Below are 24,989 nucleotides of genomic sequence, written 5' to 3' on the forward strand. Positions count from 1 at the left end.
TCCCTAATCCATTGCTAAACTAAGTCACTTCAGTTGTATCTGACTCTTTGCAGCCCTAAGGCCTGTAGCCTGATAGGCTCCTCTGTCCATAGGATTTCCCAGGCAAGAATACTGGAGTGGGCTGCCATTTCCTTCTTCAGGAGATCTTCCCAACCCAAGGATCAAACCTGCATCTCTTGTGTCTCCTGTATTTGTAGGCAGGGCTTCCCTTGTGGCTCAACTGGTAAAGAATCTGCCTGTAATGTGGGAGACCTGGGTTCGATCCCTGGGTTGGGAAGACCCCCTGGAGAAGGGAAAGGCAACCCACTCCAGTATTCTAGTCTTGAGAATTCCATGGACTGTATAGTCCATGGACTCGCAAAGAGTCGGACACGACTGAGCGACTTTCACTCTTTACCACTAGCGCCACCTGGGAAGTCTCTGATCCGTTACAATGAAGATTTTGTCCTATATAAATCTATGAAAGCTTTATAGTTCTGCCTTTCATATTTAGGTCTCTGAAAAAATTAGAATTGATTCTTGGATATTGTATGGGATAAGAGATCAATTTCACTTTCTTTTTTTTTTTCCCCATAAGGACAACTTGTGGTCCCAGCATCATTTTTTGAAAAAAGAGCTTCTTCATTAATGTGTGGTACAAATTCTGTTATATACCAAGTGTCCATGTGTTGGTATTTTCAGGCTTCTCTTCTGTTTCATTGATCAAAGTGTTAATTCTTGCACCAGCAATGTACTACTTTATATCATTTTAAGTCTTGCTATTTATAGAGCAGATCTTCTCACTTTATTCTTTTCTTATTCACAGAGGATCTTGGTTATTTTTGATCCTTTGCACTTTCTGTTCTGTATAAATTTTAGAAACAGCTTGTCACTTTTCTCTCTCCTCTTAATTAAATACACACACACACATACACACACCACATACAAACTGTTAGGATTTTATTTACTACCTTTGTACAGAAAAAGATAATAAAGTTTTAAAGGATACCCCTCTAATTTATTAAAAAGCATTTACTTCTGGGGGTATGTGAATGCAAATGAGAATGAGATGAGAGGATGATTCAGGTGGATGCTAATCTTACCTATATTTCATCTGTATGTTTTAATAAAAAGAATGTACTCATGTATTACTGTACAGTAAGAAAAATTTTAGTAATGAAAATTCTGGGAGGGATGTTTCAAAAATTAAGAAGTGGTAAATATGCTCAACAGCTAGGGAGAACTCAAAAAAAGGAGCATAATGTCTTGTACAGAATTGATAGTGAATAATTTTTTCTTTGATAATAAAGAAGTTGAAGAAGCTAATAACAGAATTACAGGCTCTCTTGAGATAGAAGGAATAGAATAAAACATTAACTCAGAAAAATAGTTTAAGCAGAAAGGACAGTTTAGCCTTGGTGATCTTTATTTTAATATAATAAGCAAGAGAGAATAGGGGAAATGAGGAGATTAAAAAAAAAAAGTAAAGCTCTAAAGATTGCAATTGTTACAGCCACAATAGAGAACAGTATGGAGATTTCTTTAAAAACTAGCAAGAGAATTACCATATGACCCCAAAATTCCACTACTGGGCACATACCATGAGAAAACCAAAACTGAAAGAGGCGCATGTACTCCAATGTTCGTGGCAGCACTATTTACAACAGCTAGGACATGGAAGCAACCTAGATGTCCATCAACAGATGAATGGATAAAGAAGTTGTGAGATATATATATATATATCCCAATAGCATATTACTCAGCCATAAAAAGAACACATTTGAGTAGGTCCTAATGAGGTGGATGAACCTACAGCCTGTTATACAGAGTGAAACAAGTCAGAAAGAGTAAAACAAATATCATATATAAATGCATATATAAGGAATCTAGAAAGATGGTACTGATGAACCTATCAGCAGGGCAGCAATGGAGAAGCAGACATACAGGACAGACTTATGGACACAGTAGGGGAAGGAGAGGGTAGGACAAACTGAGAGAGTAGTGTGGAAACATATAAATTATCATATGTAAAATAGGGAGCCAGTGGAAATTTTCTGTATGATACAGGGAGGTCAAAGCAGGTGCTCTGTGACAACATAGGAGGGTAGGACGGGATGGGAGGCGAGAGGGAGTTTCAAGGGGAGGGGTGTATCTACCTATGGCTAATCATGTTGATATATGGGAGAAACCAACACAGCATTGTAAAGCAACTATCCTCCAGGTAAAATTAAAAAAAAAAAAAAAGGAATTAGTAAGAGATGAATGAAAGCCTTGCTAAAGTAGTGGGGTTCCACTTAGAGCAAGCAGAATTTGCAGTGGTAAGTCAGCACAAATAAACAGAAATGTCAAGTAACTTCCAAAAGAAATAACATTCCTACTTTTAAGAGCACTCGTCTATATTCCTATTATCTTTTGCAACTGAGAACATAGGGAAAACAATTTGCTTCAGTTGATATCAAATCCTGTGTAGATATGTACTGTAATTTCAACTGTGAACTACTAAACAACAGAATTCTCCTCATGAAGGGAGATTATAATTGGAATACCTATTTTCTTGGGATCTGATTATTTCTAGTTATGTAGGTATTCTGTTCTAAAGCTGTTTTCACTGATTGGGCAAACACTTCTAAAAAAGAAATGGAGAATTATATTATCAAAATTGGAGTACCTAGCCAAAATATCACTTCCTTTATAAACTCTGTCTTTTGAATTGCTAGTAAGAATATCAACAAATGCACAACTTTATATCTTGATGCTAGAGAAATTCTTAAGTGAGCAGACATTTTCCCTTTTAATCACTGTCTTTACCACCTAATATTTTTATTTTGAAAAAATATTTAAACTAACAGAAAAGTTGCAAGACTAATACAATAGAAGACCTGTTATCTGGATTAAATTTTGGGTAGCTAGTTATCAAACTTTTAATAATTGAAGTGAGTCTCCCAAAACAGCCATATTTAAAGAAATATGGCTTTCAAAACAACAATTTGCCAGTCTCCATGGTGAAGCTTTTGAAGTCCTTGTCTAGCCTGGTGGTTAGCTATATCATATAAAACCTTTCTTAGTAATGTCTCTGTTTAGAGATATTTAAGGTAGGCTGAACTCTCTTAAAAATCCTATTATACATTCAAGTGTACAGTACAGGATCTGAACTAATAATAAAAAAAGATTACATATGAATGCCTAAATGGGTTCAGAAAAAAAAAAAATCACATGTCTTTCCAGAGCTTCTAATACTGGTCAGAATACCAATTAAAGTTATATGATTAAGCACTATGAAAATTTTACTAAAGAACAAAACTATCAAACCAGAGTATCTTGAATTCTGTAAGATATTTGACAAGGCATATATTTGACAAGAATTCAAAAAGTTCTTGGAACAAGATAGACAAAGTGGCTTTTGATGGGCTGTAAGAGAAATATGTCAGCTGGTTAAGCAATTAACCCAGAGGCTTTCTGGTAGCATGTGAAATAGCCTATCCTAAATAGCATGTACATAGTTTATGCAGAGTACATCATGAGAAACGCTGGGCTGGAAGAAGCACAGGCTGGAATCAAGATTGCCGGGAGAAATATCAATAACCTTAGATATGCAGATGACACCACCCTTATGGCAGAAAGTGAAGAGGAACTAAAAAGCCTCTTGATGAAAGTGAAAGAGAAAAGTGAAAAACTTGGCTTAAAACTCAACATCAGAAAACTAAGATCATGGCATCTGGTCCCATCACTTCATGGGAAATACATGGGGAAACAGTGTCAGACTTTATTTTTTTGGGCTCCAAAATCACTGCAGATGGTGACTGCAGCCATGAAATTAAAAGACACTTACTCCTTGGAAGGAAAGTTACGACCAACCTAGATAGCATATTCAAAAGCAGAGATATTACTTTGCCTACAAAGGTTCGTCTAGTCAAGGCTATGGTTTTTCCAGTAGTCACGTATGGATGTGAGAGTTGGACTGTGAAGAAAGCTGAGCGCCGAAGAATTGATGCTTTTGAACTGTGGTGTTGGAGAAGACTCTTGAGAGTCCCATGGACTGCAAGGAGATCCAACCAGTCCATTCTAAAGGAGATCAGTCCTGGGTATTCTTTGGAAGGAATGATGCTAAAGCTGAAACTCCAGTACTTTGGCCACCTCATGCGAAGAGTTGACTTATTGGAAAAGACGCTGATGCTGGGAGGGATTGGGGGCAGGAGGAGAAGGGGACAATGGAGGATGACATGGCTGGATGGCATCACTGACTCAAAGAACGTGAGTTTGAGTGAACTCTGGGAGTTGGTGATGGACAGGGAGGCCTGGTGTGCAGCAGTTCATGGGGCCGCAGATTCGGACACGACTGAGCGACTGAACTGAACTGAACTGAAATAGCATGTGAAATAGCCTATCCTAAAAAAAAGGTCTGTAACTGACTTGAGTGACAACATGATTAACATATTTGCATTATTTGCATAAAATATCAGATGTCTTATACAGATTTTGAAAAAGTCTCCTTGGGGTGGACTGATCAGTTAAATGTAGCAAAATGAAATTCAACAAGAATATATGTGAGGACCTGGATTTTGATTAAAATCAATGGTATTAAAAAAAACCCACAAGAATTTATGATTTATATTTATAAAGAAAAGCCACACTTTATGATTTTGTCTAGACAGAGATCTTATGAAGTATGTCTATAATAGATGTTTTTAAATAAATGTAAAAATTTAAATATTCATGAGTTTGTTTCTTAACAATTATTTACACCTACTAAAATTATTTAGGATTTTTGTTGTTCTTAATGGTCTTAATCAGAATTTTTATTATAACATGCTATTTCATATAAATTTGCCTTCCAGGAAAATAAAAAGTTATAACCTTGCTGACACCTGTATTCCAGTATCAATTTCCGATTGTGTATTTGTCTAAAACTCTTAGAAAAATGTCTGCTACATAATCAGCATTTAAAAGCTGTCTGTTATCATTATTACTATAGCTGCTTAATATATTTGCTTAGTATAGGGAGAGAATATGTTGATTATTTGTTTATATCATGGAAGTTCTTATAAATCATGGGGAATGCTAAATATATTTTGGTTTTTTATATGCCTTATGAACTTAGTTGGATGGTGTTTCATATTTTTTCATAAAATATAGTTAACAAATATTCATACAGGGTATATACTATGAGTCAAACTGTGCCACATGTTGGTTCAGTTCAGTTGCTCAGCCATGTCCGACTCTTTGCAATCCCATGGACTGCAGCACTCCAGGGTTCCCTGTCCGTCACCAACTCCTGGAGCTTAATCAAACTCATGTCCATTGAGTCAGTGATGCCATCCAACCATCACATCCTCTGTCATCCCCTTCTCCTCCTGCCTTCAATCATTCCTAGCATCAGGGTCTTTTCAAATGAGTCAGTTCTTCGCATCAGGTGGCCAAAGTACTGGAGTTTCAGCTTCAGTATCAGTCCTCCCAATGAATATTCAGCACTGATTTCCTCCAGGATTAATCATATAAACTAAGAGATGTGATCCTCGTCTCATGGATATTATAGATAACATATACAGAAATCAAAGTGAAAGTGTTAGTTGCTCAGTCATGTTCAACTCTTTGTGACCCCACGGACTGCAGCTGCCAGACGCTTCTGTCCATGGGCTTCTCCAAGCAAGAATACTGGAGTGGGTTGCTATTTCCTTCTCCAGTGGATCTTCCCAACCCAGGGAAGATCCTGCATTGCAGGTGGATTCTTTATCATCTGAGCCACTAGGGAAGTCCCACAGAAATCAAACACATGAATAATATATAGTTGTAAATTGTGGTAAGTGTTATAAAGGAAAATAACAAGGTGTTATGAGAGAAAATAACGAGAAAAATTTAGATTGGAGAAGGCAGATTAGCAAAGTCTTTCTGTGATTAATGAGACACTGAAACTGGAACAGAAAGGATAAACAGAAGTTAGCCAGGCAAAGAGTGGGGTTAAGAGCTTCTCGGTAGTGGTAACAGCATGTTCCCAGAGCCAAGACAAAGCTGGATGTAAACTTAGTGAGCAATGGGGAGAGGGAGAGAGATGGTAACAGAAGGACCTAGAAACAGATCATGTAGAATCTAGCAGAACAGAAACTATCTAATGCCAAGGCTCTAGCTCTTAAAGCACACTGCATACTATTTCCCAGGTGTGAAAAAGTCTATGAACTTTTTAATATAACTTCCTACTTACCTTATTGGTAATAGCAATCTTTTTGAAAAACGGTAAGAACATACATTTTTTACCCAAGTAATGATTACTACAAGTTTATAACAAATATATACACAATCAGTCCACAATATTACTCAATGGTCAATGTTAGGAAAAAAACAATTGGCATCCTAATAAATCAATCCCTGTATTGACATCTATAGTAGGAATATAAAAACTTTTTTGTTTTTTCAATTCAAATTTTGAGAAACTCAAACATTTATTACTAAAGATCACATAATCTTCAAAAAAATCCCACTATGTGGCATCCATATGAATAGAAACAAATAAATAAGTATAAAAAAGCACACTAAACCCATGGACATGTTGAACAGAAATTTTATTCAATTCTGTAAACATCCATGCATTACTGAATTCCTTTCATATGCCAGAAAAAATTGTGAAAGACTCTGAAGTGGGCAAAAATATTATTAGGTATCTTGTGTAGTGGACCGTTTTGAATTTTCTGTACTCTTCAGTCTTTTAGATATTTTACAAATCCAAGTTGTAAAAAAACTGGGAGTAATGTAAAAAGGTTTTCTCCAAGTGATCCTTTTTCACTAGGGAAGTACAATGTACTGCCACGTCGAATTTACCTAAATGGACCTTACATTCCATGTTCCTATGCAATGTTGTTCTTCATGGCATCAGATTTTACTTTCACCACCAGACACATCCACAACTGAGAGTTATTTCTGCTTTGGCCCAGCTGCTTCATTCTTTCTGGAGCTATTAGAAGTTGCCCTCCACTCTTCCCCAGTAGCATATTAGACACCTTTCAACCTGGGGGCTCACCTTCCGGTGTCACATCTTTTTGCCTCTCGTGGCAAGAATACTGGAGTGGGTTCTCGTGGCAAGAATACCGGAGTGGGTTGCCATTTCCCTCCTCCAGTGGACCACATTTTGTCAGAACTCTGCACTATGACCTGTCTGTCTTGGATGGCCCTGCACAGCATGGCTCATGGCTTGACTGAATTATGCAAGCTCCTTCATCATGACAAAGCTGTGATCCATGAAGGTGAATTATCCTTAGTATTTCCCCATATAAAGAAACTGAATTTTTAATACTTCAAATATGCTAGACTTAAAAAAAGGTACTAGAAAGTAATTTGTAAGTATTTTAAAAATCCAAGTTCATATAATTAGGGTAAATCTTTGGCAAATATGATAAGCTCAAATAATTGTAGTTTAAAGACTGTCTTGAAATTTTTCATATGTTAAATATAAGTATATATTTTGTTTTGCATGGGCTGCTTTCCCTAAACACATAGAGGTTTACTGACTGAACAAGCTTAAATTACTCCTAAATTACATGTCAACTTGAATATAACTTCCACGATCTTTAAGTAACTTAAACTTTGGATTGATATTAAATTAATTAATGGATAATCATTAGAAATCTGGATAATTTTTAAATAAGAATTAGGAGACATCAATTACTAATAATAAATAAAACTTCTTATTGTGGTGAGACATAGGTAACAAAATATACCACTTTAATCAGTGTACAATGAAATGGCATTAAACAAATACACAATGTAATGCAAACATCACCGCTATCCACCACTTTCATCATCCCGAAAAGAAATTTCCTAACTTTTAAACAGTAACTCCCCACTCCCTGTTTTCATCTATCTTATTTTCTGTCTCTATGAATTTGACTATTCTGAGTACCTCAAGTAAGTGAACTCATATAATACTTTCCCTTTTATTTCTGGTTTATTAAATTCAGCATAATGTTTTCAAGTTTCATCCATGCTGCAGCATATATCAGAACTTCATTTCTTCTATGGTTGAATAGTATTTCTATTATATGTATATAATATATTTTGTTTATTCATTCACTTGCCAATAGATATTCGGGCTATTTCCATTTTTTGGCCATTATGAATAAAGCTGCTATAAACAGGGGTCCTTGCTTCCAATCCTTTTGGGTATAGAAGGAGTGGTAGAATTGCTGCCATCACATGTTTAACTTTTAGAACCACAAAAGTGTTTTTCACTGTGGTGGCACCATTTTATACTCCCTCCAGCGGAAAAAAAAAAAAAAAACTGCATAAGGGTTCCAATTTCTTCAGATTCTCTGCCTTATTTGCCTCCCCTTATTTTCCGGGTTATTTGTGGGAGAAGGGTGGTGGTGGTGGTTAATAAAACACCTAAATGGATATAAAGTGGTCTCTCATTGAGGTTTTGAATTGCAGTTTCCTAATGACTAGTGATATTGAGTATCTTTTTGTGCAGGTTTCTCTTTGTATACATTCCTTGGAGAAATGTCTATTCAAATCCTTCACCCATGTTTCAATAGGGTTCCCTTTTTTTTTTTTTTTTTGCTACTCATTTGCAGGAATTCTTCTTATATTCTAGATACTAATCCTTTCTCAAATGTGTTTTGAAAAAATATTTTCTTTCATTCTGTTCCCTCTGACTGTATCCTTCGATGTACAAAAGTCCTTAAGTTGATAAAGTCCAATTATCTATTCTTCTTTTGTTGTACTGATTATTAATCATAATTTTAAGTTTATATACCTTGGTTTATTTTTACTTGCTATATAAATTGTAAAAATTTTTGTCATGTTTATGAACATGCTCCTTTTTGCCACTTTAACAAGCAGTAAGTGTTATAAGTAAGTCATGTTGCTGTAGAAAATTATACATGTTCATGAGCTGTGCTGTCTGTTAAAATATGCATATGTCAGACAGTTCTTAATTATTTACCCCAAGTTTTCTCTGTGAAATAGAAATGCATTACTTTTACTAAAAGTATACCAAAATGAGTTGCTGAATAACCGTGATAGAGATAAGCAACTGAGCATGTATTTTTATTTTTTTAACAAAACCAACCAACAAACAAAAAAAAACACTGCTCTAAAGCAGCGGTCCTGAAAGTTTTTGGTCTCTGAGCCCCTTTACAATAATTATCAATATTTGCTGAATTAGAAATCGAAACAAAAGTTTTACAAATATTAATTCATTTGAAAAAAGCAATGATCAACCTGTTGTATGTTATCATATTATTGTGAAGATAGTTTTCATCATGTGGGTCATCTGAAAAAGGACTGCAGTCCTAAAGCAAAGTATCAATTCGTTCCAGAATATTTGAAAAAACATAACAAAAGATAAAACTTGGAAAGTGAAGATTATTTCCTTGGATTTGTAATGCCTGAAAATAAGTTACAAAATGTGTTAAAATACATATTCACCTGAAACAAAGTTCACTTAGTTTTGATGGGCTTCTTTCCTGGGCTTACTGATGAGTGCTTTTACCTACTATCTATGTAATCTGCCTAGACAGCAGAAATTCAGTGTCTTACTAGAATAATTTTCTTTGCTATATGTTAATTTTGTTATATGCTTGGCTTCTTAAGTGGAAAAAGAACAAAAACTTCCTCAGTTATGAAAGAGTCAATTCTTAACAACCGTGTGCCTTTTATGCTTTTATTTTATAGTCATTTTAACTTAAAAAGGCCTAAAAATTATTTCTCAGGCATCCATGATCCTATCTTAAATCAAGTGTCCAAATTTCCTCTGAAAACTCTAAGTCAAATCTTAAGTATAGAACAAATTATTAAAAAATTTTCAGAGTATCTTTCACTTAAAACTATCTTTGAGATTTCCTGGCAGGTTCCTAGAAGTCACAAAAACTTGTTCTTTTAGCACAGATAAAGTGATGAAAGATATAATTAGATTTGTTTGATGAGTTACAACTATAAATTTCATGGAAAGTTGTTGTGTCGAAAGAGAAGCCCAACCTTCTCTAGGTTAAGTTTATATAAGCAAACTGCTTTTAATGCAACCATTTCATTAATTTTATGCTTTGTGTAAAGTCCTTAGATAATTGTCAATTCCTCACAGACCCTAATATTTTTACTCTAAGGGAAAATACTGCTTAAGACTCTTTGAAGAAATATATTCCACCCCTCAATAGAGAATTTTACTCTCTTCCATTCTGAAATTACTGGTAACAGTTAATAACTCTAGATATTAAGTTCTTGTCATCTACAGATGGATTTTGAGGCTTACCTCAAAGTTATGCTATAAGCTACAGACCAGAGCTTGTACATTTACCAAAGAAGGACAGTTTTATAAGCCTCATGGAAAGAACTGTACCAGATACTTTCAGCTACTGACACTTCCAAGAATATACCCTTGGGTACAGACTGCTTAAGTCACACTATTGTTTAGGTAACTTTTAGACTGTAACAGTGGACTGAGCTAGTATTTCCAAAATGCTCATCAGTCTAAAAGGTGCAAGTTTCATGAAAGCAGACTGCTAAGCTAAAATCTAATGGAATGAGAACTGATTACTTAGGACTAAGTAAACCAAATAATTTTTTTCTGGCTGTTTGTTTGGAATATTACTGATGTTTCAAATGTTCTCTTCTGCGTATGTGAGGAGATTCTTTTTCTTTCTTCTCAATAAAATATGTATAACCAACACAATTTCATAGATTCTGATTTCTTAAAACTAAAAATATTTGATTTAACTGATTCTCTCAGAAATCAGAAACTCTTACGAGGTATGCTAACTTTTCTTGACAATATAGTGATGTTCATAGATTTATGAATGTCCTCCTCTCTACCAGGATATAACTGAAGAAATCGATGGCTGAACTAAGGACATATCTGTATCATGTTCGAGAATGGTGACCATTTAATCAGATATGACTACCACTTCTGAAGAATAAAGATTGGCTATACTCACAGAGCTAATAACTACAAAGCCCTCTTAGGAAAAATGACCTGATACCTGGAGTAGAGGGTCTCAGCTTTGCATGTGGTAAGGAAGGTCACTTATAGGTGGTAATGATATTTTGGTGACCTGGAAAAGAGAGGAATTCATCCCATAATAGGTACCTGCAGGTAAAACAGAGTGAGGGGATTGTCTAGGGCTCTGTTACCTAATGGCAAAAATAGAAACTTTAAAAAGTAGAATCTGAGATTCTCTCTGAAAATTTCCAGATAAAAGCTAATTTTGCAGCCTCAGTAACTGCAAAAAAAACTGAGAGAGGCTATCCGGCTATCTTAATATCTTGCTGCAGCTAAATAATCAATCAAGCCCAAACTAATGAATGAGACCAGCCATTTTTTTGCATCAAAAATCATCTTTGAGGTTATTATGATCGGGGGTGTAGAGAGTTGTCCGGAAAATGGGCAAGAAAGATTATTAAAATGTCCTGATTTGTATACTCTTCTGGGTTATCTGAACTTTTTACTTTCACTATTTTACAACTTTGCAAGTTACAGAAAACTAATAGTAATGAAAATTATTGTCTATAGCAATGTAAATACATTTTGTCCCGAGAAGGAATATTTGATTATTACCCTGTGTATACTGACCAAATTTTGTGTCTATTTATAAATTCATGCCAATCTTTGTGACTGATGATATAAGTCATTTGTTTACTTTTTGTCAACTTTGTTTACTTTTTGTCATTTGTATCCTTTGTTTACTTTGAACGTGTTTGAACATGTTGAACGTGTTTGAACATGTTTAACAGCTTACTGCTCTCTCATTAATTAAATATTTGACACATTTTATATTTCTATGAACATTATGATTAAACCTTTAAAAATACTATCCTTTAACATGTATTGTACTATTTTCTCCAAAGCATCTGATTTCATGTATTTGTCCAAATACATTTCTGATTCCAATTGTGCTCATGGCTTAAAGCTCTATTGCTTGAATCAGCAACCTTTCAGAGTAAATATATCCTATAACTCACAGTGCTTAGGTTGTGCATTGAATTTTATCATTCAAGTATTTCAAACTAAGGTCTAAATATCCTAGTTCTCATTCTTCAAACAAATTTGTACTAGCTAGTCATCTCCCAGAACATCATTCTGTTTTTCTCTCTCTCTCTTGCACTGAGAGGTGTTACATCAGAGAGGTCAAGAGTGACGATTCAGGAGCCAGACTGCCTGGACTTGAATACCAGTTAGATCTCTAGCTGGTTTTATGTCCTTTATCAATTAGTGCTTCAATTTTCTGATAAGTAAAATGACAATGTATGTAAAGTGTTGGTATATATAAAATGTTTAGAAGAGTGACTATTATTTTAATATTGTTTAATATACTAAAATATATTATAAATAATATTTGATATTATGTAAATATACTAAAATCATCACAGATAGGAACAATAAAATTATGTGTGTATATATATATAATGTAAATATATATAACATACATTACGCATATATATATAGTTGTTCTTCAGTCACCCAGTCATGTCAGACTCTTTGCAACCCCATGGACTGCAGCACTCCAGGCCTCCCTGTCCCTCAATACCTCCCAAAGTTTGCCCAAGTTCATGTCCATTGCATCGGTGATGCCATCTAACCATCTCATCCTCTGATGCCCTCTTCTCTTTCTGCCCTCAACTTTCCCAGCATCAGGGTCTTTTCCAATGAGTTGACTATTTGTATCAGATTACCAGAATACTAGAGCTTCAACTTCAGCATCAGTCCTTCCAGTGAATATTCAGGTTGATTTCCCTTAAGATTGACTGGCTTGATCTCCCTGCTGTCCGGTGGACTTTCAGGAGTGTTCTCCAGCACAACAGTTTGAAGGCATCAATTCTTTGGCACTTTGCCTTCTTTACGGTCCAGATCTCACAATCATACGTGACCAGTGGGAAGACCATAGCCTTCACTAAACAAACCTTTGTTGGCAGAGTAATGTCTGTGCTTTTCAACATACTGTCTAGGTTTGTCATAGTTTTCCTGCCACAAAGCAATTGTCTTCTGATTTCATGGCTGTAGTCATATCCACAGTGATTTCAGAGCCCAAGAAGAGGAAATCTGTCACTACTTCAACCTTTTCCCTTTCTATTTGCCATGAAGTAATGGGGCCAGGTGCCATGATCTTAATTTTTTTAATATTTAGTTTCCAACTCTGTGCGACCCCATAGACGGCAGCCCACCAGGCTCCCCCATCCCTGGGATTCTCCAGGCAAGAACACTGGAGTGGGTTGCCATTTCCTTCTCCAATGCATGAAAGTGAAAAGTGAAAGTGAAGTCGCTCAGTTGTGTCTGACTTTTAGCGACCCCATGGACTATAGCCTACCAGCCTTCTCCATCCATGGGATTTTCCAGGCAAGAGTACTGGAGTGGGGTGCCATTGCCTTCTCCATTAAGCACATTACATATGTAAAAAAAAAAATACATATATATATAGATATAGATACACACACACACACACACACACACAATATGTACATTCTTCAATTTTCTGACCAAAACTTTGCAAGTGTCTCTGGTCTTTGGTAATGGTGTGATTTATCTCCAGGTAAATCAATAATATTGGTAGGTTGCAAACTCAGCATTTTCTCTCTTAAGTTACAAATACATGCTCTGGGAAGTAGACTCGTCCTGAATGGTCCTATCAATTGAACACAGTTTTCTCTATGCTGAGTGCTGTGCTTAGTCTCTCAGTTGTGTCTGACTCTCTGTGACCCCATGGACTGTAGCCCACCAGGCATCTCTGTCTATGGAGATTCTCCAGGTAAGACTACTGGAGTAGGTTGCCATACCCTCCTCCAGGGGATCTTCCCAACCCAGGGATAGAAACCCAGTTTTCCCATGTTGCAAGCAGATTTTTTTTATCGTCTGAGCCACCAGGGAAGCCCATTATTTCCCAAAGGGAAATCAGCAACTCTTTTTCTTCTCATAGCAGGCAGCAGATTTTCTTGTAATCAATGCATCTTGGGGGCCATCATTATTATATGGGACTTCTCCAGAAGATTTAATTTCTGTCAGTGGGATAAGATTTCTTATTATGTATCTCCATGGCTCTCTTGCCTCTTTGTCTTAAATGCCTCTCACTATGTTTGGAGTTGTGCAAGCATATTGCAATCATCCAAAGTATAGCTGCAATTTTTTCACATTTGGATCCAGTCTCCTTGAAAAGACCTTTATACTTATTTAGTAATCAGAGGGGCAAGATTTATTTATCCCTGTTGCCTCCTGTGTGGTGTTGTTTACTCACTGAGTCATGTCTGACTCTTTGTGACCCTGTGGATTGCAGCATACCAGGCTTCCCTGTTCTTCACTATCTCCCAGAGTTTGTTCAAACTTATGTCCAAGGTGTTGATGATACCATCCAACCATCTTATCCTCTGTCGTCCCCTTCTCCTCCTGCCCTCAATCTTGCCCAGCATCAGGGTCTTTTCCAATGAGGCGGCTCTTTTTATGAGGTAGCCAAAGTATCGGAGCTTCATCTTCAGCATCAGTTCTTCCAATGAATAGTCAGGGTTGATTCCCTTTAAGATTGACTGATTTGATCTCCAAGTAGTCCAAGGGATTCCAAAAGTCGTCTTCAGCACCATAGTTTAAAAGCATCAATTCTTCAGTGCTTAGCCTTCTTTATGGTCCAACTCTCTCATCCATACATGACTACTGGAAAAACCGTAACTTTGACTATACAGACATTTGTCAGTAAAGTGATGTCTCTGCTTTTTATTAAAAATATACTGTCTAGGTTTGTCACAGCTTTCCTTCCAAGGAACAAACATCTTTTAACTGCATGGCCACAGACACCATCTGCAGTGATTCTGGAGTTCAAGAAAATATAATCTGTCACTGTTTCAACTTTTTCCCCATCTATTTGCCATGAAGTGATGGGACAAGATACCTCCTGGGTGTCACACTCTCCTACTCTCTATTCCCTTGAATGAGGTTTCTTACTCAAATAACTTCAGGGATTCCTATTTTCTATTTTTCAGTTATTATATGGAAAATTTTCCACCTCTTTGGTTAGAGACTACATATTGAGATATGCTAAAGTGCTTTTTGGTTGCACACCACAGGTGACCCATCTCTTATCTCTAACGTTTTTAAAGTACTCTATTGGCTTAGGTAACTGAGAAGTCAATAAGCGCTTGAGTAAATTGTCAAACAATGTGACCAGGACTCAGGATCTCGTTTTCTCTTCCTTTTCTTAGCATTGCTTCTTTACAGTTGGCTGCATTATTGGGAGGCATTACTTTCATGGTTCAAGACAGCAATTCTTTTAGAGTTATATATGTCCTCATTCATATTCAATAGAAAACAGAGAGTCTATGTTCCTAGCAGTGCAGATAAAACCTAAAAGATGCTCTTATTGACCTGAATTATGTGTTTCTTGAACTAAAACTGTGGCTATGTGAAATACATATGCTGGAGGGTTAGTCAATCTCACCCAAATCACATGACTGGGGAATGAGGTAAAATGTTAGGAAGAGGGAACTGCAAATGGCTGCTGGAGAGGCAACTAAGAAATAACCACTACAAGGGGCATTCTTCAAGCTTCTTTGTTTCCTGAAAAAGCAACTTGTCAGTTTGGCAACAGCAAGTATTCAGATCACTAGGAACTAACTATTGAAGAGTTATTCAAATCTTTTTGGTTATTCAAATATTTTTCACATAATAACATAACACTCAGAATATGACAACTTGAAAGCTTGGTTATGAATAGAAAACTTCCAAATATTTCAGTTTGAAAACCAGGATAATTATTATAGTTGCTATGGTTGCTTTATAATATGAGAACACAAAAGACAGTTTGGTATATTTTGGAATGTTTATAATTTATAGCAAAGCTATAGCTGGAGAATTCAGCTGTTGACTGAAATTCTTAATCATTTTATTAACCAATATTTCCTTTTTCTACTTGGCTTTTGACTTGGCTAAGCTTATTTCTAACCAGGCGTGGCTTGTTGAATAGATGGCTAAAGTCACTATTTGGTAGCTTATCTACCAAAAGATAACCAATACTACTTTTCCTCCTTGCATCCCCCTGAAATTCTGGGTATTTTTCTTCTAAGGATTATAAACAAAATTATACTTTATTACTTTTCTTATTTTATGTTCATATCAGGGACTGAGTTTTATTTTATTTTATTTTTTTGCAGCCATGGTCTAAATTGTCACTGCTTATTCAGTTATACTTACCAGTTTAATCTTTTCTAGCCTGACACTTTTCACAAAGTACTATTCACAGCTAATGACTGAAAGAAGTGATGGAAAAAAACGTGAAAGTATTAATCTGACTCTTTGTGACCCCATGGACTGTAGCCCTCCAGGTTCCTCTGTCCATGGAATTCTTCAGGCAAGAACACTGGAGTGGGTAGCCATTCCCTTCTCCAGGGGATCTTTCCGACCCAGAGATTTCTTGCATTACAGGTGGAATCTTTACTGTCTGAGCCACCAGGAAAGCCGGAAAGAAGTGATACGTATCCTTAAAAGTTTCTATCTGAAGATTAGTAATTAGCCTTTGTACAAAGCCTCAACTCTCTAAATGGTTGTAATGCAAACACAGTTATAGAAAAGAAAGATGCAAAATCATAAGAAAAAAAAAGCAAGGTTGATATAAATTAAATATTATTCTGACCAATCTGTTTAGATTTTTAAAACTTAATGTGATCTTCTTATGGGATTATCTTAATTAAGGCAGGCAATATATTTCAAAGTATGTGATGAAATTACTAAAGAAAAAGACTTCTGAGTCATGAATTTCTTGGAAATCATGTGATGAAAGTTCATTGCTACATACTATAAAATCTTAATGATGTTAGAGTACTTCAGGTACAGGAGAAACTATTGAATTCCTTGATGGAAGATACTCAGTGGCACTTGTATTTTCAACAAAAAAGCACTAGTGAAGATCCTCCAGAATAAAACACATCTTCTGTAATAAGTTACAGCCTACCTCCAAGGACAGGAGGTAGGCTGTATGCTTGCAAAATCATTAATGCAAAAGCCTCTTGTCTTACCAGTTCCTCTGCACTGCCTGTTGCATCATGGGAATAACTGATGAGACCAGGGATGGGCTGCTCACCGTGTGCCATGATAACAGCAGGACTGGTGTAGAATGGATGCTTCTAATGCACAACACATAACAACGATGAATACAATGACAGGAAAACATGAAACTATACAAGCAAAATGACTGGAAAGGAAAAAATTGAAAACAAATGGAACAATGAAATGCCCAAAATTCGCAAATGTATAATGACAAAATCAGCTTAGAATTAAGATGGTATACCCTTTTTTTAAGGTTGAAACTGATGGTACTTTTAACTCTTTTAATTAAGAGTAAAAGAAAGAGAACATATGATGATTTAATAATGTACCTATTTCATCAATCAGTTCCATAAAAACAAAACAAAATGAAATAAAACAAACCTCACACATAACTTAAATACTTACTACCGTTAAGTAAGGATTTAATGGATCACTGAATGGATCTGGAGATGGAATGATCCAGTTTTCAGTGAAGGAACCATCTATTGGTTATCTGAATGGACACTTCAAAAGGATCTCTATGATTCTTTCCAATATAAATGTTGTCAAAAAATCCTCTCATGCTAAGCTCATAGCCCAAATTTCTGGATGAGCCATAAAACTTTAGGAATTACTTTATAAACGATTAGATCACCAATCTTTATATTCTTGATCAATGAGCAAGCATTACTTCCAGAAGGGATATGCTACTGTCTGAAGATTTTAAAGTATACAAGGTGGGTTATATGATATATGGTTAACAATGTAAATCACGTTCTGTGACTCTGAGATGATGATGAAATTTAAAGAAGTAATGTATGGTGCTATTTACTGTACTAAGTACTGTATGGTACTGTATGGTACTATTTACTCCCAGAATTGCTTGAAGAGAAGTTGCAATATTTTGATACTGCTTTAATAATATTTATTGCTTTATTAAATTAAAAATACAAATACCTTACATCCATTTCTTCTCCATATGACTGGTGTAAATTGTGTCCAACAGTTAAATAAATGGTAGTTAATTGATGAAAAGTCTTGTCTTTAAAAAAAAAATATTAATCTTTCTCAACTAATTCCTTGAACCATCTTAGGTCTCTTACCCTCTTTTGATGCTCCTTTAAGAATTTGTGAATATTTGATGTTCTGAATACATAAACATTATATATTTAATATGGTCACAAAATTGACATCTTTACAGAGTTCTTAAATGTCACATTGTTTATCATGGGAGCTATTACTTCAATAGGTAACAGCAGAATCTTTAATGCCTCAGACTTAAAACAAAACTTAAATGTTTCAAGAGCTCAACATAATGTAGGGAATACAGCTTAGAGTGTCATGAAAATTCCAGTTCTTTTTAAAGGATGCCACAAAATTGTATTTAAGTTATGGAAGAATGGGATGGAAAGAGAGATGAAATCAATACTTTTACCTATGGGTCCTTTAGATCTCTGGGTCTCTCTCAACAGGCTTACCTTGGCCGCAATGGCTGCTGCAGTTATATGTGATGAAGAACTATCTTCTGTTGAAGCAACACCACTATCTTTCTTCTCTTCTTCCTCTTCCTCACATTGAACCCCTTTGTCTTCTGTCTGTTTATGGGGGCTAGTTGTGGGAGGAGGGGAAAGAGGTGGTGGCGGGGAAGGTAAATCTTCAAGTTCATCATGAACTTCCTTTACTTTTACAATGGCATCACGTAAAAGGTCAATGGCATGAGGTAGGGCTGGTAGTATGAACTGAAAGCATTCCTGTATGCAAGAGGAAGGAAAAAAACGAAGATAAAGTATTTTTATAGGCATGTAAAATGGGAGCAATCAAATTTATTTGTGATTTTGTATTTACTTGTGATTTTTCTCTCCATCTATCTTAAGAATGAATCATATTTAATGTACTGTCTTTGCAATGTGAAACGTGAAGTAAGCTGGCATATATTACAGTACTCTTCATAAGCTGAAGAACTCCACTATATAAACACACAGCATTTTTTTTTTTTAAGTAAAATTTCTATACAACTTTGGGATTTAAAGATACATTATGAGAGAGCAGGCAATAGTTTTTACCTTTCTGGTAAAAGAAGGATACTAGAACTAACAAACCGACTGAATACTCAACTATTTTATTCAGAGAACTTAGGTTCTGATTACAATTGTAAAGTACAGATAGACAAAATTGTGCAATATGTAAAAGTAGATATAAGTTTGTGCAGCATAAAAGTCAAAACAGTCTCTCTTTTTTTTTTTTTTGGAAGGGGGTGAAGGAAAGTACAGCATTTATTGTGGGGTGCTAATAAGTAAGGAGAACAGGCAGCTAATGCCCAAAATATGTCCATTATCACCTATAATGTATCACCAAAAGAAAACAGGTGAGAACTTTAAAATCAGAAAGTAAGGCCAGATATGTCTGGGGAGTATATTTGAGCAGAAGTATTTCTTTTTCACATGTGAAGCAACTTACCTTAAAATTTAATATGTAAAGAAATATTGGTTACTGGAATACCTGGAAGGTAACTAGCCTTTTACCCTCCTGGAAAAAAAATGTATAGTAAGGAATTTAATCAAAGAGAAGTCTGGCCTTTATTCTCTGCTTTTGGGAGGTGATCTCTAGTTCCTTATTATATCATGCCTGATAAGAGTGTCTCTGCCTGGGGGCTTTAGCCACTGGACAGTCTAACAACATGGTTTATTATGAGGGCTTTGGGAAACATGGTATCAGTTTTACCTCTGGAAAGAAGTGGGAATGGCTGACTTAAGGTCAACCACATGGGCAATAAGTGATCAAGTTCCAATAAAAACTCTGAACACCAAAGGTAAAAGACAGTTAGCATAGGTAAAGGAGAGTGTGCATAGTTAGCAATGTTCTGTGTGTGTTGTCTTATACTGGGCTTCCCCAGTGGCTCAGCAGTAAAGAATCCGCCTGCCATGCAGGAGAAACAGGTTCGATCTTTGGGTCGGAAAGATCTCCTGGAGGAGGAAATGACAACCCATTCTAGTATTCTTGCCTGGGAAATTCCAGGGATAGAGGAGCCTGGTGGGCTACAGTCAATGGGGTCACAAAGAGTCGGATGTGACTTAACGACTAAACAGCAACAACAATTATCTTATGTTAACAGGAGGTGATGCTATCTACGACTCCATTAAAGAGAATGACCACAAGTTCCCTGACTGTTACCTCACTTAGACTCTGCCATATATACTTCTTCCCTTGGCTGATTTCATCTTGTATTCTTTTCCTGTGATGCAACATACTCATGAGTACGACAGCTTTCAGTGAGTTCTGTGAGTCCTTCTAGTGAATTATTAAAAGTGAGGGTATTTTAGAAATCCTCTCAATTGCAATTGATGACAGAAGTGAGGTTAGTCTTGTGGAGTGCTCCACAGAAGTTAGCCGGCTAACTTTTGCAGCTGGTCAAAACTCCTTACAGTTGGTATTAAGAAGCGAGATTTGACAGAAACAGCCTGACTCACTGAAACTTGCGACCCAGGAAGAGGAAGGAAGAGAATGTGGGGGATAACGAATCTTTAGAGTCTCAAAGAATACAGGGTCACCCAAAGAAAGGGATTGCAGCTGTACTGCAATTAGTTACTGGAAACAAAATTAGCAGTTAAATTTGGAAATGAAAGATCTAACTCCTAAGGAGTCACATCAATACACAAACAATAAATGGTATCTGTACTAGCTAAAATAAAAGTAATGGAGAATGTTGGGGTAGATCCTGAGGCTGGGTCAAGCTTGGCTTCTGGATGGTCTGACACGTAGCTGCTAGCCTCAGAGCTGCTTCCCATGGAAAAATTTATGTTGAAGCAATAAACAGTAAATAAAGTTGGACTGATTCATAAGAAAATGGGGAAAGAGAAACAAGAGATTCAAGGGACTTGTCCTAGCAGGGTGGAAACACTTACATGGTTATTAAGAAATATATGAATGAAGTGAGTATTAATGGGGGCAAAACAGATGTCTTAAAGAAGCACTGCTGTGTTGAGTGGACAGATGGGAGATCTGCTGATCTCCTAACATTAAGAGATCCTAAACAAATTTCTTTTTACACTAGTTTGGTGGAATTTAGAAAGATAGAAGGCAAAGAAACCTTACCTTGAATCACCTTAAGTGATGGCCCCATAATCTAATCAATATGAGGTATGACAAAAGGGTCTGGATTCCTTGGCCCAAGCCAGGCCTTAGAATTCCAAGGCCACATGCACACAAATGGCTAAACTCATTCGGAGACAGATAAGAGACTTTTCTGGGACTCCTTGACATGGGGGCTCCATGTACTGTGATTCTAAAACCTGTTGAAATCCTAATGGGAGGTGGGAGGAGTGTAGTTAGAATGGGAGGCTATGGGAATGCAGCAGTTGATGGGATTAAGGTAAACATTTAGATAAGAATTACAATGTTTATGTGAACTTTATGAACTTTATGTGAACGGTGAATTTCTACCTGAATGTATTATGAGGATGTATATTGTCTGGAGAATTCATCCCCTATCTCACACTGTAAAACAGGAGGCATGTAAATCCAGTCTTCTATTTGGACATGCTAAATGGGACCACACAGATTATTAATTTGCTGTACAAAAGCCTTGTGTGGCATGCAGACTAGGGCTTATAGCAAAAACCTGTGAGTGCCACTCAACAACTGCTGGAATTTTGGACCAAAAAATTTCCATTTGAGAGACAATTACTACTTGTTATTGGACTTTAACTGAGACTGTCCTTATGACTAAAGGACACACAATAACTCTGAAACCTGAAATATCTATAATGTCTTGGTAATTTCAGAGAAAAGCTCTAATGAGGAAGGAAGGCAATGCCCAGGAGAGTTCCATAATAAAATGGAAATGTTGCATATAGAATCATGCTACCAGGAGAACGCAAGGAGGTACTCACGAGCAGGCAGCCTCTTTTCACCTAGGGCTGACTTCGGAACCACCTGAGGAGCTGCTGGATCCTATGGCCACTTGGGCCACTTGGGCGGTGCCCTATAAACAGCTTTCTATTGATCAACAAAGAGCTGCTTGGTTTATGGATGGCAATTCCAAGGTGAAGGGACAGCATCCTGTTTGGAAGGCCGCCACTCTGATTGAAGAAGGTAAAAACAAATCAGCTCCATGGGCTGAACTGCTTGTTTGCCCCTATGTTTGGGTTTTTACTGACTCATGGGAAGTGTTCAAATGGCCTAGTCATATGGTCAGGTAGATGGGCAAGGGAAAACTGGTCTATTAAAGGGATACCTGTATGGGGTATAGCTCTATGGATATCGCTCTGGGAATGTAATGGGTATATTAAAGTAGACTGTTAATGCCCATCAGAAGAACTCCCTTTCGGAACTGGAAGTTGACTGGTACTGGAGAGCAGATATCCTGGTATACTTTCTTGACATGGCCACCTGGGCCCATGAGATGAGTGGACACTAGGGGCCTACAGAAGGCAGAAACGGGATGCATCTAGATATATTCCTCTTATACTATGAGGCACAAATGCCAATAAGAACTGTTTTGTCTGCTATAAGGAGAGACAGACGGCAGAGGGCTATGCAGCGAATTCCCCAAGGGAAAAGTCCTACGTATACCTGGCAAGCTGAGCTGATGCTGTTAGTCCACCTAACTACAAATGGGTACAAGGCTACAAATGAGGTCTACTAGGTATAGACACTTACTCTGGATGAGCTTTGTTTATTCCAGAGTAGATACACATGCTCAACGGACTATAAAAGGACCAGAACAGAAGATGTTGTGTCAGTGACTGTGGAGGCACACATCTTTAGACCAAGGAACACACTTTCATCTTCAGAGCAATAATATGATAGAAAACTGAAATTTAAACACTTGTTGTCTAAAATGGGAGGAGATAAATGCATGAAGCTTTCATTAGTGTCTGATCATACTCATCATTAGGGAGGTTAAGTGAGTGTTCTCTCCAGACAGATTCGTCTGCTTTTCTGCTAAGAGGGGATGGAAAAGGATGTTTGTACAACTACACTTTTCTCTTTACAACTGTCCTTTTTCTTTTTTCCCCACATGACCTGAACACTATTCTTTTCTATGTGATGCAGTGGTCTGAGGACCAGGGCTGTAACTGTGGGTGCCAGAGGCAGGGATGATTCTTAGGCTGAAACTGTAACTATACTTTTAAACCTTTATGTCAGAATTCCTAAGGGTCTGATGGTACAGACTACGTCTTACTCCATCTGGCCAAATTGGGCTTAAGAGTAAATGCAATTATATTGCCTGGTGTTTCAGACTCCCCAGTAACTCTGTACTATGTAACCTTATCTTAAATAAATGGAATGGATTGAGAGGGAAGTACTTGTTGACCTAGTATTACTGATGGCCATCTGGACCAGCCCAGTGGCCAAATCAACTGTCTCATTCAAGATGTTCAAAGGAAATGCTTGAATATAAATGGAGAGAAGGAGAAATGGTAGTTGAAGGTAAAGGAATGAGTTTAAAGGGGTTATGCAGCAGGGAAATCCAGTATTACTTTGGTGCCTCAAAAGCAGCTTAAAACAAGAAATGAAATTGTTTCTTGGCTCAGCTGTAGCAGATGCTAGAAAGGGAAAAGGCATAGGTTGCTTTTGGAACCTGACAAGTCTGTAAACCTGAGGAGCATCGCTCTGGGATACATCTTGATCATATGATATGATGACGACTAGGTAAACTGTTACTGTGTGTATACGACTCCAGTAATGTTTCAGTATCTTTTGACTCTTATTTTTCAGGTTATATTTAGTACTATACTACGATATAATACAAGCATTGTTAGTAAGATTATACTGCTGATATTGATGGCCACATGTACTGAGAACTTGAGTTAAAGCCTTCTCAATGGGTAATGACTGGCCTGAGCAAGAGAGCTAATTTCTATGGTAAACAGTTCTGTGAGAATGTATCATAGGGTACAGTAACAGAAGATCAAGGTGGAAAATTAGTAAATGAGTACAAAAATATAAAAATTTGTATAATGGCTTTAGAGGATGAATTACTCGTTTCTCCGATTTTAATCCTATTTCTCTCTGGCTCCTCCAAATCTTAGGTATATTCACACTACTATTGTTGTGTCTATAATATAAATGCTATAGTAAATATAGATGCTCAGCCAGACAAATATTATTATTTAGTTGTAAGAAAGCCTTGGCCAGAGGCCAGGGGGTAGTTTGTATAAAGAAAATTTAACTTTACCCAAAGAGAATCTGGCCTATGCCCTTAGTTACTGCGAAATGAAAGGGGTGCCTTTTTTCTGTCTGGAAACTTTTGGTACCAGGCAGTCTAACAGTGTGATTTATTATGGAGACTTTGGGAAATGTGATTTTTGGCTCTGGTAAGTGTTGGAGACTACAAGTATTAGCCCAGGCTCTGGGAAATGCAAGAGACTAAAGGTCAGCCATATGGGCAATATATGATGTACCTCAATAAAAACTACGGATGTTAAGGACTTAGAGCTTCCTTGATAAGCAATAAACCTTGTGTTGTTACATACTGATGCCCAGAGAGTAATGTGTTCATGACTCCACAGGGAGAAGATATTAGACACTCTTCTCCATTTGGTATTTCTCTATTCTGTCTTATGCACCTCTTTCCCCATTTGATTTTTATCTGTATCCTTTCCATATAATAAACCATAACTATGAGTATACCTCAGAAGGCAATGGCAACCCACTCCAGTACTCTTGCCTGGAAAATCCCATGGACGGAGGAGCCTGGTAGGCTGCAGTCCATGGGGTCGCTAGGAGTCCGACATGACTGAGCGACTTCACTTTCACTTTTCACTTTCATTCATTGGAGAAGGAAATGGCAACCCGCTCCAGTGTTCTTGCCTGGAGAATCCCAGGGACGGGGGTGCCTGATGGGCTGCCGTCTATGGGGTCGCACAGAGTCGGACAAGACTGAAGCAACTTAGCAGCAGCAGCATGAGTATACCACCTTTCAATGAGTTCTCTGAATCTATCGAGTGAATTATTGAAACAGAGGGTGGTTTTGGGAATGCACTGAACTGCAACTGGTGTCAGAAGTGAGGTCCTGTGGAGGACTCCA

General features: G+C 36.9%; 1 protein-coding gene and 1 long non-coding RNA gene across 14 annotated transcripts in view; both read right to left on the bottom strand.

The window, feature by feature from the left end:
• The window catches only part of GPHN (gephyrin), a 524,697-nt gene that overhangs the window by 201,014 nt on the left and 298,694 nt on the right, over positions 1 to 24,989 (bottom strand). For 7 of the 13 annotated variants that reach the window (XM_044924834.2, XM_044924835.2, XM_044924839.2 and 4 more), the window contains one exon: positions 18,436 to 18,708. In XM_044924834.2, the coding sequence (XP_044780769.1) occupies positions 18,436 to 18,708 (273 nt within the window). Of the gene's footprint in view, positions 1 to 16,947; positions 17,056 to 18,435; positions 18,709 to 24,989 lie in introns of all 13 variants that reach the window. The other 6 variants (XM_025295335.3, XM_044924833.2, XM_025295337.3 and 3 more) reach the window with 1 other exon arrangement.
• On the bottom strand, positions 8,996 to 12,466 carry LOC123327992. The gene is made up of 2 exons (XR_006542664.1): positions 10,366 to 12,466; positions 8,996 to 9,659 (listed from the first exon to the last, which is right to left on the bottom strand). It is a non-coding gene; the product is annotated as an uncharacterized LOC123327992 (long non-coding RNA).

The sequence above is a fragment of the Bubalus bubalis genome, chromosome 11 (assembly GCF_019923935.1).
Source record: "Bubalus bubalis isolate 160015118507 breed Murrah chromosome 11, NDDB_SH_1, whole genome shotgun sequence".
NCBI lineage: Eukaryota > Metazoa > Chordata > Mammalia > Artiodactyla > Bovidae > Bubalus > Bubalus bubalis.